The 18779-nt window shown below is 40.4% G+C and overlaps 1 protein-coding gene across 3 annotated transcripts in view; it reads left to right on the top strand.

Moving 5' to 3' along the window:
* msh3 (mutS homolog 3 (E. coli)) overlaps positions 1–15397 on the top strand; it is a 139481-nt gene extending 124084 nt beyond the window's left edge. The window contains exons 24-25 of one of the 3 annotated variants that reach the window (XM_065011764.1): positions 1355–1523; positions 13873–15397. In XM_065011764.1, coding sequence (XP_064867836.1) covers positions 1355–1523; positions 13873–13954 — 251 coding nt within the window. In that variant the 3' untranslated portion in view covers positions 13955–15397. Of the gene's footprint in view, positions 1–1354; positions 1594–13872 lie in introns of all 3 variants that reach the window. The other 2 variants (XM_029638506.2, XM_065011763.1) reach the window with 2 other exon arrangements.
* The last annotated feature ends 3382 nt before the right edge of the window (positions 15398–18779 follow it).

The following is an 18779-nucleotide window of genomic DNA, read 5'->3' on the forward strand; positions in this document are numbered from 1 at the left end:
TCTGTTGCTACAATAAACATTGTTCCTTCGACAGTATGCATCGTGGATCAGAAAACCAGTCAGTATCTGGTGTGACCACCATTTGCCTCGTGCAGCACGACACATCTCCTTCAGAGTTGATCAGGCTGTTGATTGTGGAATGTTGTCCCACTCCTCTTCAATGGCTGTGCGAAGTTGCTGGATATCTGCGGGAACTGGAATATGCTGTTGTACACGTCGATCCAGAGCATCCCAAACATGCTTAATGGTTGACATGTCTGAGTATGCAGGCCAGAAGAACTGTGACATTTTCAGCTTCCAGGAATTGTGTACAGATCCTTGTTACATGGGGTTGTGCATTATAATGCTAAAACATGAGGTGATGGTGGCGGATGAATGGCACGACAATGGGCACGACTCAGAATCTCATCACAGTATATCTGTGTATTCAAATTGCTATCGATAAAATGCAATTGTGTTTGTTGGTCACCCCCTCCCCTTTTTTGCCCTTCGAACAGCCTCAATTCATCCGGACATGGACTCTACAAGGTGTCGAAAGTACCACAGGGATGCTGGCCTATGTTGACTCCAATGCTTCCTACAGTTGTGTCAAGTTGACTGGATGTCCTTTGGGTGGTGGACCATTCTTGATACACAATGGAAACTGTTGAGCGTGAAAAAAACACCAGCGTTGCAGTTGTTTACACAAATTGGTGCACCTGGCACTTACTGCCATACCTTGTTCAAAGGCACTTGAATATTTTGTCTTGCTCATTCACCCTCTGAATGGCACACAAACACAATCCATTTCTCAATTGTCTCAAGGCTTAAAAATCCTTCTTTAACCTGTCTCCTCCCCTTCATCTACACTGATTGAAGTGGATTTAACAAGTGACATCAATAAGGGATCAAAGCTTTCACCTGGTCAGTCTGTCATGGAATACTCAGCGTATGTACAGTTATGTAAAATGTACAATTGTATAACATTGAGGTCCTTACACATTTCAAATAAGTACTTGAAAAAGTCCCTGAAAGTCCTTGAATTTGACTTGCCAATGTCTGTATGAACCCTGCTTGAAGGATGTGTAGTCCTAGCCATATGTTATAGTATAGGTGGAATTATGGGCCAATTTGCATTTTCACTATTATTCTATTATTAACTACACATAAGAACTGCATACAACTCCTTTTTATTTTTGTTTCAAAACAATTAAACAATGTCACACATTGGCCCCATTATTTATAGAAATAACCTTGTGTAGAGTTTAACCAAGGCTGTGGGTTTATGAAGGGTTAGTTAGGACGGTTGACTTAAGTCCAGTAAGGCTAACCATAGCAAAGTTGTGTTTATACCTTTGTGTGTGCGTGTGTGTAGACGTTGAGGTGCAGCCAGAGTTCATCACCTTCCTGTACCAGCTGACTGAGGGGGCGGCTGGGCAGAGCTATGGGCTAAATGTTGCCCGATTGGCTGAGATTCCAGAAGCTGTACTCCACATCGCCGCACGCAAAGCACAGGAGCTAAAGAACATCGTCGACGCCCGGAGGTACACATACAAAGACACCCACTGTCCCAAACAGTGGGAAACTCTTTCGGCTGAGGAGTCCAATGACTGAGTATGAGAACACTTGTGCAAAACTTTTTAAATCAATCTTGACTAACGACATGCCACTGGCTTTGTCTATGCATGTAGATAACTCAACACTACACATCAGCTACTACAGCGACTGAAATGACTGAAACACTTAACAAATGGCTGCAGTTAGTTTCAGAATGGGTGGCAAGGAATAAGGTCCTAAATATTTGAAAAACTAAAAGCATTGTATTTGGGACAAGTCATTCACTGTACCCTTAACCTCAACTAAATCTTGCAATAAATCATGTGGAAATTGAGCAAGTTGAGGTGACTAAACTGCTTGGAGTAACCCTGGATTGTAAACGGTCATGGTCAAAACATATTGATACAACAGTAGCTAAGATGGGGAGAAGTCTGTCCATAATAAAGTGTTGCTCTACCTTCTTAAACTTCTTGAGACTCTCAAACCCGGATCCGGGAGCGTAATCATCGCCTCAAACTAATTAGCATAACGCAGAGGACATAAATCTTCCTATTCATTAAAATCACAAATGAAATATATTGAGACACAGCTTAGCCTTTGGTTAATCACACTGTCATCTCAGATTTTCAAAATAAGCTTTTCAGCCAACGCTAGACAAGCATTTGTGTACGTTTATCATGACATAATGCTATGCTAGGCTCTGCTAGCGGCAGGCAACATTTTCACGAAAATTAGAAAAGCAATCAAATTAAATCATTTACCTTTGAAGAACTTCGGATGTTTTCACTCAGGAGACTCCCAGTTAGATAGCAAATGTTCCTTTTTTCCAAAAAGATTATTTTTGTAGGCGAAATAGCTCCCGTTTGTTCTTCACGTTTGGCTGAGAAATCGACCGGAAAATGCGGTCACTACAACGCCAAACTTTTTTCCAAATTAGCTCCATAATATAATATATATAATATAGACAGAAACATGGCAAACGTTGTTTAGAATCAATCCTCAAGGTGTTGTTCAACAAGTAGGTGTCTGCTTACTTTTGGTCATGTAGTGTACATATGGGTAGTACCAAAACCAGTGATCTAATGATTGTCTTTTCGCAGCTAAATCTGCAGTTAGGATGGTTTTATTCCCCATATACTGAATATGACATTCTATTGGTTGCAAGAATTTGTATAATAATTTAAATGGAAAATTCCAAGTTTTACTATCCGGCGTCGTTTTGTGCCATGGAATAGGTGTATCGAAAATCTCCCAACTATTTTGCAACCTGTGTGGCGCAGCTGTCATTTTTTTTGTTCCTTAAATCAAACCGGTATACTGTTTTATTCATAATTTATTAAAATAATTTATTCATAGCCAATTTTTGTCTTTAATGCAGGGCCGACAGACATGTTCCTTACCTTCTCCCCTTTCCATTTGCCTCGTCCATTTTTTGTAGTAATGCTGCAATCAGTTGTAATTTTGGATAGAGCAGGCATTTCCATATATATTTGTTAACTGCATGTGTGACGTAACTCGACCAGTCTTATTTATGATATAATTTACAAAGATTATTAAAGTTTTTATTTTTTATTTATTTAACTAGGCAAGTTAAGAACAAATTCTTATTTTCAATGACGTCCTAGGAACAGTGGGTTAACTGCCTTGTTCAGGGGCAGAACGACAGATTTTTACCTTGTCAGCTTGGGGATTCAATCTTGCAACCTTTCGGTTACTAGTCCAACGCTCTAACCACTAGGCTACCTGCCGCCCCTTTCTATGGCTTCTTTTAAAAATAGTAATATTTTGGAGATTATTTCATTTTTAAATAATCGAAAGTGAAAGGTTGTAATCTGAATGATGGGAAGAAGTCCATTCTTGAACACGAGGTGAACTATTGTTACCAATCTGCTAGAGAACCAGTTTGGATTTAAGTATAGTTTTTGTATGATTTAAGCCTTTATTAAGTGTTCCAATGCTTTAGTAATTGATAATTTCTTCCCTTCGAATTCATATTCATTATATAAATACGCCCGTTTAACTTTTGTCTGGCTTGTCATTCCAAAAATAGTTCAATAGTCTTTGCTCATATAATTTAAAAAACAAGTCATTAGGTGTAGGCGGGCCATAAGCAAATAGGTCAACTGGGATATGACTAAATAATTAATCAGGGTGATTTTTCCACAAATAGACAGGTTGTCCTTTCCATAGTAACAAGATTTTATCTAATTTGGCTAACTTTCTATTAAAATGTATTGTAGCAAGTATTTCCACTTCACCGTCTGACCATTTTATTGGTAAACAACACGATAATGGCAAACTTTTATTTTTAGCAATCCAATATAAAATATGGTGCATTTATCATAATTCGGTTATAATCCAGAGAGGTTAGAAATGTTATATAGATCCTCTGTGAGCCTGTGCAGGGATCCAAATAGTGGATTTAAAAGAAAACATGAATCATCAGCATACATTGACACCTTTGTTTTTAAGCCCTGGATTTCTAGCCCTTTGATATTTTTGTTGAATCTGATTTTAATAGCTAACTTTTCGATGGCCGTAATAAATAGAAATGTCTATCATGGACATCCTTGTTTTACTCTTCTTTACAATTTAATACTTTCTGATAAGTAGACATGATTTACTATTTTACACCTGGGGTTACTATATATAACTTTAACCCATTGTATAAGAGATTCTTCAAAATTCTAATGGTCCAGGCATTTAATTATATGCTCTATGCATTTTGCTAGGATTTTGGCATCACAACACTGTGTAAGGGGTCTCCAGTTTTTTAGGTGGACTGGATCTTTATACTGTATTTACCACCTGGGTCCTATTTCAGTAATAGTGAATTCAGACCTTCTTGCTGAGTATCAGATACCGCTTTTATAGGATTGGTTAAAACAGAACTTTGAGTACATTGAAAAAATATTTGATATAACTCAACTGGTGTGCCACCCAGCCCTGAAGTTTTCATGACCTTGAAGGCTTTAATTGCATCTACAAGTTATTCCTCTGTAATTAGGCCTTCACATGAGTCTTTCTGTATAGCTGTTAATTTTACACTATTAATAGAAAAAAATCCTTACAATTAACTTTAGTTCTTGGAGATGGAGGAGACTGAAATTAAAACATGAATCATGGATGACTCTGTCATTTATAGTAAGTTTCAGTAAATTATTTTTGGTCGCATTTCTATGTTGAAGATAAAATAAAAAAAATAGTGTATTTTTCCCTGTATTCCAGTTCGCCTTATTTTTATAATATATTACACTTGATCTTTCTTCAATAAGTTCCTCCATTTCTTTTAGTTTTTCCTCTAACTTATTCTATGCCTCTATGGCACAGTTTTTATTACCATCTATCTGCATTGTTAGACCTTCAATTTCCTTTGTTAATATGGACTCTTTTGACCCTAAATTGCTTTTGTTTTATAGATGAGTATTGAATTGCATGGCCTCTAAAGGCACTTTTAAAAGTGTCCCAAACAATAAGGGTATCTGCTGTACCTATGTTCTGTAGGGAAAAGGCAGGTATAAATTATTCTGTCTTGGTTAAAAACAAGTTGTCATGCAGTAAGCTTTGACTATATTTCCAGTATCCTCACCCTTGCAGAAATTCTGTAAGAGTAATGTGTATACCAATTATTTGATGGTCCGATCAACACTCTTTAAACATTTGCTGGCAACGAAAATTACATAAGGAATTAGTCAAGACGACTTGCTTGATTGAGCCTCCTCCATGTATATCTCACTAGGTCAGCATATTTAAGCCTCCATATACCCGCTAGTTCCAATATATCCATAATATTTGTAATTTCCTTAAGCGCTACCGTTCAAAAGTTTGGGGTCACTTAGAAATGTCCTTGTTTTTTAAAGAAAAGCTCATTTTTTGTCCATTAAAATAACATCAAATTGAAATACAGTGTAGACATTGTTAATGTTGTAAATGACTATTCTTTCAAAAACAAGGACATTTCTAAGTGACCCCAAACTTTTGAACGGTAGTGTATATATTATTGAAGAAGTGTGGATCATCGTTATTTGGACCATGTAGATCAATGAGCCAGATCTGTGTATGGGTCCAGTAGAATATTTAAAAGGATCCACCTTCCTTGCTGATCTGTTTGAACAGTTTGCATATTCGGATCAAAATTATTGTTCATTAATATCATCACCCCTTTTGAGTTTCTTTGCCCATGGGAGAAATATATTTCGTCCCCAGTCATTTTTCCATACAACTTCTTCTAAAGGTGTAGAATGAGTTTCCTGTAAACAATAGATATTATATTCCTTCTAGGGGAAGGAAGCCAGGTAAAGACTGATCGTCTTTTATTATTATCTGCTAAACCATTACAATTATAACCAGCTATACTTATTTCACCACTTGCCATAATTTTACATTTACATTTAAGTCATTTAGCAGACGCTCTTATCCAGAGCGACTTACAAATTGGTGCATTCACCTTATGACATCCAGTGGAACAGTAGTGCATCTAAATCTTTTAAGGGGGGTGAGAGGGATTTAACCAGTTTTAGAAACGTCTGAGTGTTTTCTATCCACACATTCTAACCATATGAACGTACTATATTCCTGGCATGAGTAGCAGGGCGCTGAAATGTTGCGCGATTTTTAACAGAATGTTCAAAAAAGTAGAGGGTAGGAGCAACAGGTTAAAGCAGTTCATTTGTATCCGCGCTCTCGTTGGACTTCGGCTGCATATTTTCCTCCATTTTCTTCAAATCTGAAAACGATGTGAAGCCATGCCCATTTCCTGAAGAATTACATTATGGGCCCTAAAGTACTGTAGTATGTACCAGTATGTGAGCTAGCTACCTAAACGTCTGACATGTTTCTGTGGACATTATGGATATAATTTGACATTTTTGTCTGTGTTGTCCTGACCGCTATTTCTGGGCATAAATCACCAAACTAATGGAGGTATTTGGATATAAAAAATATCTTTATGGAACATTTGTTGTCTAACTGGGAGTCTCGTGAGTGAAAACATCCGAAGATCATCAAAGGTAAACGATTAATTTGATTGCTTTTCTGATTTTCGTGACCAAGTTACCTGATGCTAGGTGTATTTATTGTTTTGTCGAGCAATCGATAAACTTACAAACGCTTGTATTGCTTTCGCTGTAAAGCATCATTTCAAAATCTAATGAGATACAAGTTTAGATTATACATACCATAATATGTTTGTAAACTTACCATTAAGAAATACCATGATAACTGAGTGTTCATATAGCTGTACCATGATATTTTCACTGTTAAGCATAATGTGGGTGGGACAGTGAGGGTGCCGGAGGGTAGGGCTAATGTTATGTACATAATTGTGCTGCTACCGTCTCGTATGACCGAAAAGAGCTTCTGAACATCAGAACTTGGATTATTCACCTCAAATTGGACGAGGAATTCTTCTTCAATGAGTCGGACGCGAGGGATATACTGCAGACACCCGACCAGGCCCCGATCCCTGTGATTCGCTGGAGAAGGAAACTGAGATTTTGAGGCAAAAGATCAGGGTTCCTTGCGAGGATCAGGCGACGAGTGGCTAATCTTCCCTTGCCTTCCGTTTTGCTAGCTAACGTTATATCGCTGGAAAATAAACGGGACGAACTGAAAGCACTTACATCCTACCAACGGGACATTAAAAACTGTAATATCGTATGTTTCACCAAGTCGTGGCTGAACGATGACATTAAGAACATACAGCTGGCGGGTTATACACTCTATCAGCAAGACAGAACAGCAGCCTCTGGTAAGACACAGGACGGGGGCCTATGCATTTATGTAAACAACAGCTGGTACACAATATCTAAGGAAGTCTCATGGTTTTGTTCGCCGGATGTAGAGTATCTCATGATAAGCTGTAGACCACACTATCTACCGAGAGAGTTTTCATCCGTTTTTTTCGTAGCTGTCTAAATTCCACCAGAGAGCGAGGTTGGCACTAAAACCGCACTAAATGAGCTGTATTACTGCCATAAGCAAACAGGAAAATGCTCATCCAGAGGCGGCGCTCCAAGTGTCCAGTGACTTTAATGCAGGGAAACTTCAATCGGTTTCACCGAATTTCTATCAGCATGTTAAAAGTGCAACCAGAGGGGAAAAAACTCTAGACCACCTTTACTCCACACACAGAGAAGCATACAAAGCTCTCCCTCGTCCTCCATTTAGCAAATCTGACCATAACTCTATCCTCCTGATTCCTGCTTACAAGCAAGAATTAAAGCAGGAAGCACCAGTGACTCGGTCAATAAAAAAGTGGTCAGATGAAGCAGATGCTAAACTACAGAACTGTTTTGCTAGCACAGACTGGAATATGTTCAGGGATTCTTCCAATGTCATTGAGGAGTACACCACATCAGTCACTGGCTTATCAATAAGTGCATAGAGGACGTCGTCCCCCCACAGTGACTGTACGTACATACCCCAAACAGAAGCCATGGATTACAGGCAACATATGCACTGAGCTAAAGGGTAGAGCTGCTGCTTTCAAGGTGGGGGACTCTAACCCGGAAGATTATAAGAAATCCCGCTATGCCCTGCGACGAACCATCAAACAGGCAAAGTGTCAATACAGGACTAAGATTGACTTGTACTACACCGGCTCTGATGCTTGTCGGATGTGGCAGGGCTTGCAAACTATTACAGACTACAAAGGGAAGCACAGCCGAGAGCTGCCAAGTGACACGAGCCTACTAGACTAGCTAAATAATTTATATGCTCACTTCGAGGTAACACTGAAACATGCATGAGAGCATCAGCTGTTCTGGATGACTGTGTGATCACCCTCCCCGCAGCCGATTTAAGACCTTTAAACAGGTCAACATTCACAAGGCTTCTGGGCCAGACGGATTACCAGGACGTGTGCTCCGAGCATGCGCTGACCAACTGGCAAGTGTCTGCACTGACATTTTCAACCTCTTCCTGTCTGAGTCTGTAATACCAACATGTAGCATAGCAGACAACCGTAGTCCCTGTGCCCAAGAACACTAAAGTAACCTGCCTAAATGACTACCGACCCTGTAGCACTCACGTCTGTACAAAAGAAACACCTATGTGAGAATGCTATTCATTGACTACAGCTCAGCGTTCAACACCATAGTGCTCATCACTAAGCTAAGGACCCTGGGACTAAACACCTCCCTCTGCAACTGGATCCTATACTTCCTGACAGGCAGCCCCCAGGTGATAAGGGTAGGTAACAACACATCCGCCATGCTGATCCTCAACACGGGGGCCCCTCCGGGGGTGTGTGCCCAGTCCCCTCCTGTACTCCCTGTTCGCTCATACCCAGGTACAACTCCAACACCGTCCCCTATCCACATCGACGGGACCGCAGTGAAGAAGGTGGAAAGCTTTAAGTTCCTCGGCATACACATCACTGACTATCTGAAATGGTCCACCCACACAGTGGTGAAGAAGGCGCAACAGTGCCTCTTCAATCACTGGAGGCTGAAGAAATTCGGCATGGTCCCTAAGGCCCTCAGAAACTTTTACAGATGCACAATTGAGAGCATCCTGTCTGGCTGTATCACTGCCCTTTACAGCAACTGCACCGCCTGCAACCGTAGGGCTCTCCACAGGATGGTGTGGTCTGCCCAACGCATCACAGGGGGCACACTGCTTGCCCTCCAGAAAATCTACAACACCTGATGTCACACGAAGGCCAAAAAGATTATCAAGGACAACATCCACCCGAGCTACGGCCTGTTCACCCCGCTATCATCCAGAAGGCGAGGTCAGTACAGGTGCATCAAAGCTGGGAATGAGAAACAGAAGCTATTTTTCAATCTCAAGGCCATCAGACTGTTAAATAGCCATCACTAGCAGGTTACCACCCGGATACTCAACCCTGCACCTTAGAGGCTGCTGCCTTATATACATGGAATCACTAACCACTTTAATAATGGAACACTAGTCACTTTATTAATGTTTACATACTGTTTTACTCATCTCGTATGTATATACTGTATTCTATTCTACTGTATTTTAGTCAATGCCACTCTGACATTGCTCATCCTAATATTTATATATTTCTTAATTACATTCTTTTACTTTTAGATTTGTGTATTGTTGTGAATGTTTAGATACTACTGCACTGTTGAAGCTAGGAACACAAGCAGTTCGCTACGCGTGCAATAACATCTGCTAAATATGTGTACGTGACCAATAACATTTGATTTGATCCTTTAAAAATAGCACGTTGCCACTTACAGTACAGAACCAGATTCTCAGTCAACAGCATTTTGAACGCATTCACCTCTGTTTTACTGCATCTAGTTATTTAAAAATGTATATATAAAAAAACATTGCATATCTTAATTTATTCCCACAATTGACGAATCATTTGCATAATAATATCAGCACTTCTACAAAGGATTGTCACCTGTAACAAGGGCTGGCAGTATGAATTCTACATTTTGTCAACAGATGTGGGATGCATAGACTCACTCAACCCACCCCATCCAAACAAACACCTCTGCCCCTCTCCCCTTCCACCCATAGATCGACCTTTCGCACACACAAACACAAGCTAACATTTTCAACAGTTGTTCCATCCTGGGCCCCAACTCAAGGGAAGACTTGATGTGTGAATGTGTAAAACAGTTTGGCTATTTACAAATTGAGCAGGAATGGGAAGATTTAATTAACCAATCTAGTCCTAGCTTATAGAGCTCTTCCCCCCCCCAACACCCACACACGCTGGTCCACCGTTATGACCAATCTTCTCAAGAACCTCTGTGCAGTTAGACCATTTTGATTATTCTGTGCCACCATGGCCACAATAAAAATGCCCTCTCTCTGATTGTCCGAGTGTGACTCCCTCCCCATGGGTTACTGCAGCCAGTGTAGCCAGCAATGCCAGTACCTGCGGGTACTCGACTCTCATTAGCAGCTTTGAGAAAATCCTAGTATATTATGCTCACCCATTCGGGGGCTTAGACTTTTGGGCCTACTCTACCAGGCAGGCTCAGACTCTTGATGGGGTGGTGCTGCAACAGTGAGTCTCTGACTGCGTTCAACTTTCTGTCATGGCTGCATAGCCTACTTGCAGTAGGAAATCATGTGTTTGGTGTATTTGATACCATTCCACAAATTCCGCTCCCGCCTTCACCACGAGCCCATCCTCCCCAATGAAGGTACCACCAACATCCTGTGCCGCATACTGTGCCTTTTTTATGTCCTCTTGTTTGTCCCTACTTTTTGGCTTTGGGTACTTTGTGTACCAGTTCCTTGTATTTGGGGATTTATTATTTCATGAATTATCCTATCTTTTATCTATTTATAAATACTATATGTAAAAAATATAATACCAATTATTTTACAACATTCCCTAACTTGAATAGTATAGTGTATTTATAGTTAAAGTATTAATTGTTGTATTTTATTATTTCTGTGAAAAATATATATAAAATAATTAACTCCAGAGCACCAAATTGTCGCGCTTTGATATTGTCTGTATATCAAATAAGGCATTCTCTTATCTTGTTCTCTATTTTAAGTTCAATAACATTGACAGTTTAGTTTCAGCTTTTTCGTTTATTTTTCTCATTTGAAAGGCTCGTCTTCCATCTTTTTACGGACATGCCCAAGCACGCCTAATTGATCATTTATAGATTTTAGCAGTTCGGTTTCCACGCTTACCGTACAGGGTGGTGAAAAAGGTCATCCGTGTCAGTCAAAGAGTCTCTTCATTTTCCTTTAGAGTTTGGTTCTCTATTTTTTCTGTGTTTACTCTCTGCTATGTTTTGGTGTTGACTGTGTTGGTTGTCTTTGTCTATACAATTCTCTAGCCTTACAAGCTGTTTTGAGTTATCCAGTGTGGATGTTGTTGCACACGAGTGAGCAGATCAGCGTAGAAGTACTATTATTTAGTCTGTTTTAAGGACATTTAATTTATATGCTTTTTCACAAGGCATTCTGAACCGCCATGCTACCTTCTTATTGAGTCATTGTTAGTTTTACACTTAAGACATGCCGTTGTGCTGTAGAATTTGTGAATGTTGTCTCTTGATTAAATAAAAAAGAATACTCAGCAATCTACACACAATACTCCATAATGACAAAGCGAAAACAGGTTTTTAGAATAAAATAAAAAATGTATTAATAATTTAAAAAACATACCTTATTTACGTACAGTACCACTCAAATGTTTGGACACACCTACTCATTCAAGGGCTTAAAAAAAAAAAAAAAAAAAAACAGAATTAAAATAATGATTGTGACATAGCGTACCACATATAACAGGATATATATATATTTTTTTTTTTACTGATTTAAGTTGTCTTTGGTACTGATATTCAGTTACCTTGTGCTACGCTCAAAAATGTATATATTTGAATCTGGGAGAGAACTTCTAGGCCTAGGCGAAGCTGTTGGTTTATTAATTACATTTTTTATTTTTTCATAATTAATAGGCTGACACATTACTTTAAGCAACAGAATATCTCACCATCATGCATTTCATCTCTTCTCTCACCTTCAATTCCTTTCTGGAGCATGCAGAGATGGGGGCAGTCAACAGTTTAATGAAATATGTTTGTTGTGAAAACATCTTACTATCAATGTTCCCGAACAGATTTCACTTGGTTTCCCATATGAACCACTGGCTGGCTGCAGGAACATGGTTGGAGGGCGCACGGCATACAGAGTTTGGGCGGAATATCACCTTTCGAGCAGCAAGAGGCTGCATGCTCCTCAAACAGTGGTTGAGGCATGAAGTGAAATAACCGGAGTAGCCTGCCGGTGGGAAAGCGGCCTCCATTCGCTATTCGAATGCCTTGTTCCTGCCCGTTTGATAATGGGCCATTCTAAATCGAAACTAGCCTGAGGCAAGGAAGAGAGCGCAAGCTTTTTGTGACTTTCTCAAATGATCAATAGCGTATTGTCGCATCATGCAGCCCATATAAGTTTTAATTTCTAAGGCAGTCTAAAGTTTGTATCATTCACAACTAAAGTTGCCAAATAACTCTAAATGTAGCATATAGGACCTGTTTGAAATGATCACATTTATGCTCAATTTAGCCTTTTCATATGCGCACTTGCTCTGGATTGGGAAAAATATAATTTCTATTTTATTCAACTAAGTTCAATTATATTCTTCTTACTAGAAAATCATATAATATAAAATAATGGAATGGGACTTCTACGCATATCTTGTCAGCTATATGAACACACCTACAGACAATGGCATTGCCCATTGCCAGATAACATACAGTAGGCCAACTCATATTCTGTTCTTCTGAAATACATTTTGTAATTAACGCATTTGTATCTTTATCTTTTTAAAATTCAACTGATTTGGTGAGGGCTGCAAGATGTTTACCAGGTTTATTTGCCATTAAGTACTAGGCTTTATTTGAGATGAACCTGTATTTGTTGGCTCACTTCAAAATTGTATTTTCTTCTTTACCATATAAAGATTTTGTGCTTTTTCTAAAATAGTGATTTATTTTTCTTTAATTTTAATTTCTAACTCAGATTTAACTATTGCGGAATATGAAATTATCATTCCCCTAATTAGATCAAGTTATTTTGCAGGGTGTGCGTGTGTCAGGCAACCCGCAGGCCAGGGCGTACAGAGCTAGTTTAGTCAGTCTCCCATAGGTATTACCTGTTAGCAGAGGCACACACACACACACCATGTAATCCCTTCCATATGAAATGTGTGTCTCGTGCCAGACAGTCAGAGCCCGTGGGGTGCAGTAGAGTACTGGCTTGCCACTCATTACTCTACCATCAAGGCTCAGTTCACCCCTGGGGACCGGTGTCTTATTTCTCAAAGAATCAGATTGGTTTTTGCATGTTCCACCATCCTGACATCAGCCCATTCCTTTAAAGGATCTAGTAACATTTCCACCTGCAACTTTCGCCAAATGTCAATTGCATACCAGTAGTAGCAAAGGAATATATATATCCATGAGTGTAAAACATACTTTTCAGAACGTATCATTTTATATGTTACTATCTGGTCCGGCTGCACTCTGATTCTACCATATTGCGGACACTTATCAGTCCTTTCAGATCTACATAAATGGCGGGGGGCTTGATATTGGGCAAAATTTCAGAACACACTGAATGGATTTACTTCAAGTCTGAAACATTTGTACTAGAATAATTCCATATAATTCTCTGTTGGCCTCCAATTATATTGGATCGAATTAAAACCACTTTTCTATTGTGTTCCCCCTACCTCTAACCCACTTCTTTCCCTCTCTGATCTCTCTCTCTCTTTTCCTCTCTGATCTCTCTCGCTCTCTCTCTCTCTCTCTCTCTCTCTCTCTCTCTTTCCCTCTCTTGATCTCTCTCGTTCTCTCTCTCTCTCTCTGATCTCTCTAGAAAGAGCAAGAGGTTGTTTGCTGAACTGTGGAGCATCGACGACAGAAAGGCTCTTTTGGACTGGGTGCAGCTAAACTCCTGATCACACACACTCGAATGTGCACACACACACTCAGAAATCCCTGGCCATTGTGACTCTAAGCCTGGTTTGTCCTCTTGTGTTCTCCATAAAGTCTCTCTAGCCCTGACTCAGAAAGGACTAAAGCCCTGAGGGAACAGGAGGAACAGCATTAATCTCTGTATCTATAGAAAATGGACACACACACCATTAAATGCCAAAGCACATGCAAGTGCGCGGCGGATTAGCAGGGCCAGTGATGCGAGACCTATCTCTAAACCCAGTCATTTTTTTAATTGAACCTTTATTAAACTAGGCAAGTCAGTTAAGAACACATTCTTATTTGCAATGACGGCCTACACAGGCCAAACCCGGGTGACGCTGAGCCAATTGTGCGCCGCCCTATGGGACTCCCAATCACGCCCGGTTATGACACAGCCTGGATTTGAACCAGAGTGTCTGTAGTTTTTCTTTGGTACCAGGTAGTTTAATTGTATTAAAGTAAGTAAATACCTAAAGGTACCCAGTTACCATTGTTGGTCAATACCAGCTGAAACAGCAAGTTTATCTATGGTTAGGGAAACTCATAGCGTTAATGGCATGGCTGCACGCTTGCTGTGAATCCAGTAAGAGACCGCGCAGAGAAGCAGGGGATAGCGTTATTTTGACAAGCATAGGCGAGAGACGTGTTTTGATAATGCAACCTATGGTTTACAGAATTAAGTCAGGAATTTGCATTTGAGACAGGATTTAGGATTTTGGTTTCAGTGTGATTGGGACTGGATAGGAAAATAGCCTAGGCTCTAGGACAGGAGAAGATAGTTTTCCCTCATGCCTCTCTGAATTGTTCAGACTTCATGTCTGTGACAGAGAGGCCTATGTAGTGAATTTTGCATAGGCCTAGCAAATTTGAGACTGCCTGAAGAGACACAATGACAGCCCAAAGAGGCACATGTTATTTTCTAGGTTACTGTAGGGGTTTCCTGTAGCGTTTATTAACTGCATTCAGGTCCCGTGTGCAGTTCAGCAGTGTGCTTTGAATTCATGGCGACTTTGTGTGAAGTAAATGCGCTAGGCTAAAGGCAACCTGTTTGGATAATGTGCTATTTTATTTTCTGCTAATCTGATGCTGCGTATGTTGTGTATTTTGTGGAAATGCATTAGTGCCAACATTGGGTAATATTTTTGTAATTTCCCAGGTCTTGTCATTTACATTTTTTGGTTGAAATGTGAATAGCGTCCCCGGGACAGTCCCAGGCTCCTGGTTACCCATGTTAATCCCTAATTCAGATTTAGTCTGGGTACCAGTCTGTTTAGCTATCATTCCACTCCTTGCCACTCCTGTCATTTGGCAAGTGACAGGAGTGGAATGTTATCTAAAATGACTGTTACCTAGCCTAAGTCAGGCTGTGTGGGTAGAAGAAATTCAGGCTTGTACAATTCAATAAAAAAACAACTTTATTCAGACTGTTGAATCTTTGTGTTCATTTCTCTAGTGTGAAACTCACTGTCTAATGAGATAAATTTTTAATGTCTGATTTAGTTTCAGTGATACCATTTGGGTAACGCTTTACTTGACACCCAGTGTCATAACAGCAGACATAATATGGTCATAACACTGTTATGACCCATATTTACGCCTGTTGTGACATTGTGTTATTTTATGGCTGGTTATGACACCTAAATTAGTTCAAAACCCACATTTTATTTAAAGTCATGTTTTTTCATAATATTTTAAATAACAAGAAGCATTATGACCATCGTGTTACTTTACTTAGACTAAGAAAATAAACTTTATGAAACTGTCAAAAAGCGTTATGACCATCTTAACCATATAAACCAGAAAGGCCTATCAAATCAAATTTTATTTGTCACATGCACCGAATACAACCTACAGTGAAATGCTTACTTACAAGCCCTTAACCAACAATGCAGTTTTAAGAAAATACCTAAAAAAAAGAAAAGAAATAAAAGTAACAAATAATTCAAGTGCAGCAGTAAAATAACAAAAGGCGGCTATATACAGGGTACCAGTACAGAGTCAATGTGTGGGTCACCGGTGTCAAGGTAATATGTACATGTAGATAGAGTTATTAAAGTGACCATGTATAGATAATAACTGAGAGTAGCAGCAGCATAGAGGAGGGCAAGGGGGGCAATCCAAATAGTCTGGGTAACCATTTAAATTAGATGTTCAGGAGTCTTATGGCTTGGGGGTAGAAGCTGTTTAGAAGCCTCTTGGACCTAGACTTGGCGCTCAGGTATTGCTTCCCGTGTGGTAGCAGAGAGAACAGTCTATGACTAGGGTGGCTGGAGGCTTTGACAATTTTTAGGGCCTTCCTCTGACACCGCCTGGTATAGAGGTCCTGGATGGCAGGAAGCTTGGCCCCGGTGATGTACTGGGCCGTACGCACTACCCTCTGTAGGACCTTGCTGTCTGAAGCCAAGCAGTTGCCATACCAGGCAGTGATGCAACCCGTCAGGATGCTCTCGATGGTGCAGCTGTAAAACCTTTGGCATGGGCTCTGAGGGCCAAATCTTTTCAGTCTCCTAAGGGGGAATAGGTTTTGTTTGTTGTGCCCTCTAAACGACTGTCTTGGTATGCTTGGACCATGTTAGTTTGTTGGTAAATTCGAAGCTCTCAACCTGCTCCACTACAGCCCCGTAGATGAGAATGGGGGCGTGCTCGGTCCTCCTTTTCCTGTAATCCACAATCAACTCCTTTGTCTTGATCACATTGAGGGAGGGGTTGGTGTCCTTGCACCAAACGGTCAGGTCTCTGACCTCCCTATCGTCTCATCGTTGTCGGAGATCAGGCCTACCACTGTTGTGTCATCTGCAAACTTAATGATGGTGTTGGAGTCGTGCCTGGCCTTGCAGTCATGAGTGAACAGGGAGTACAGGAGGGGACTGTGAACGCACCCCTGAGGGGCCCCCATGTGGGGGATGTGTTGTTACCTACCCTTACCATCTGGGGGCGTCCCGTCAGGAAGTCCAGGATCCAGTTGCAGAGGGAGGTGTTTAGTCCCAGGGTCCTAGTGATGAGCTTTGAGGGCACTATGGTGTTGAATGCTGAGCTGTAGTCAGTGAATAGCATTCTCATGTAGGTGTTCCTTTTGTCCAGGTGTGAAAGGGCAATGTGGAGTGCAATAGAGATTGCATCATCTGTGGATCTGTTGGGGCGGTATGCACATTGGAGTGGGTTTCTGGGATAATGGTGTTGATGTGAGCCATGACCAGCCTTTCAAAGCACTTCATGGCTACAGACGTGAGTGCTATGGGTTGGTAGTCATTTAGGCAGGTTACCTTAGTGTTCTTGGGCACAGGGACTATGGTGGTCTGCTTGAAACATGTGTTTGTACAGACTCGGACAGGGAGAGGTTGAAAATGTCAGTGAAGACACTTGCCAGTTGGTCAGCGCATGATCGGAGTACACGTCCTGGTAATCCATCTGGCCCCGCAGCCTTGTGAATGTTGACCTGTTTAAAGGTCTTACTCAAATCGACTGCGGAGAGCGTGATCACACAGTCGTCCGGAACAGCTGATGCTCTCATGCATATTTCAGTGTTACTTGCCTCGAAGCGAGCATAGAAGTAATTTTGTCACTGAGCAGCTCTCGGCTGTGCTTCCCTTTGTAGTCTGTAATAGTTTGCAAGCCCTGCCACATCTGACGAGCGTCGGAGCCGGTGTAATACGAATCAATCTTAGTCCTGTATTGATGCTTTGCATGTTTGATGGTTCGTCGGAGGGCATAGCGGGATTTCTTATAATCTTCCGGGTTAGAGTCCCGCTCCTTGAAAGCGGCAGCTCTACCCTTTAGCTCAGTGCGAATGTTGCCTGTAATCCATGGTTTCTGGTTGGGGTATGTACGTACAGTCACTGTGGGGATGATGTCATCGATGCACTTATTGATGAAGCCAGTGACTGATGTTGTGACTTCCAATGCCATCGGAAGTCTGCGCTAGCAAAACAGTCCTGTAGTTTAGCATCTACTTCATCTGACCACTTTTTTATTGACAGAGTCACTGGTCCTTCCTGCTTTAATTTTAGCTTGGAAACAGGAGGATAGAATTATCACGAATTTTTTTTGGGGACACCTGTAAGAGTAAATGTCATGCCGGTTCATCTGTTCTGTTGTATTATCACGTTAAGGTTGAACACTGACACTTTTGTAGCTTTACACAAGTGTATGTGTCCCTTAAGAGCATATGCATATCCCAATGTTGAGATAGTTTCCACTTTTTTTGCAATATGTAAAAAATTATAATTTTATAGTACAATATGTAATGTGTAAAAACTTAACCATGATGAACATGAAATTACATTTACTCTCACGGTTGGCCAAAATAACTATCTGAAAGCCACGCCCCTAATATGCCAAGCCTCCTGAAAATAGCCTATAGATGGGTTGGTTGTTTAGCCACAAAACCGACGAGTGCGCAACTATGGGGCAAAAAGAAGGGGTTGGCTTAGATTGTTGATAACATGTAAACTATATTAAGCCTCAAATGTTTATTAAAAACATAAACACATTTTCACAATGAGCACTTGTCTCTCAAATACATAGTTACAGTTGTTTGTTAGCTAGCTAGTTAGCGAATTTATATTAGCATAGACGTGATATTAAGTCAAAACACACACAAAAAAAACATGGTATCAAGAACAAGATTAAAAATGTAGCTGCAAGCAGCAATGCCAGGGTTCAAGCTGTGGGTTCACTTTGCCACCATTAGGACAAATTGGAAACATTTCCCTATTTATGCTTTCTGTACTCCTTACCATGCTTGCCAAATATCAATATTCAAAATCAAACAGATCGATCAATATGATTTTACTGTATTTTGGACAA

Source organism: Oncorhynchus nerka, linkage group LG27, assembly GCF_034236695.1.
Source record: "Oncorhynchus nerka isolate Pitt River linkage group LG27, Oner_Uvic_2.0, whole genome shotgun sequence".
NCBI classification, from domain to species: Eukaryota; Metazoa; Chordata; class Actinopteri; order Salmoniformes; family Salmonidae; genus Oncorhynchus; species Oncorhynchus nerka.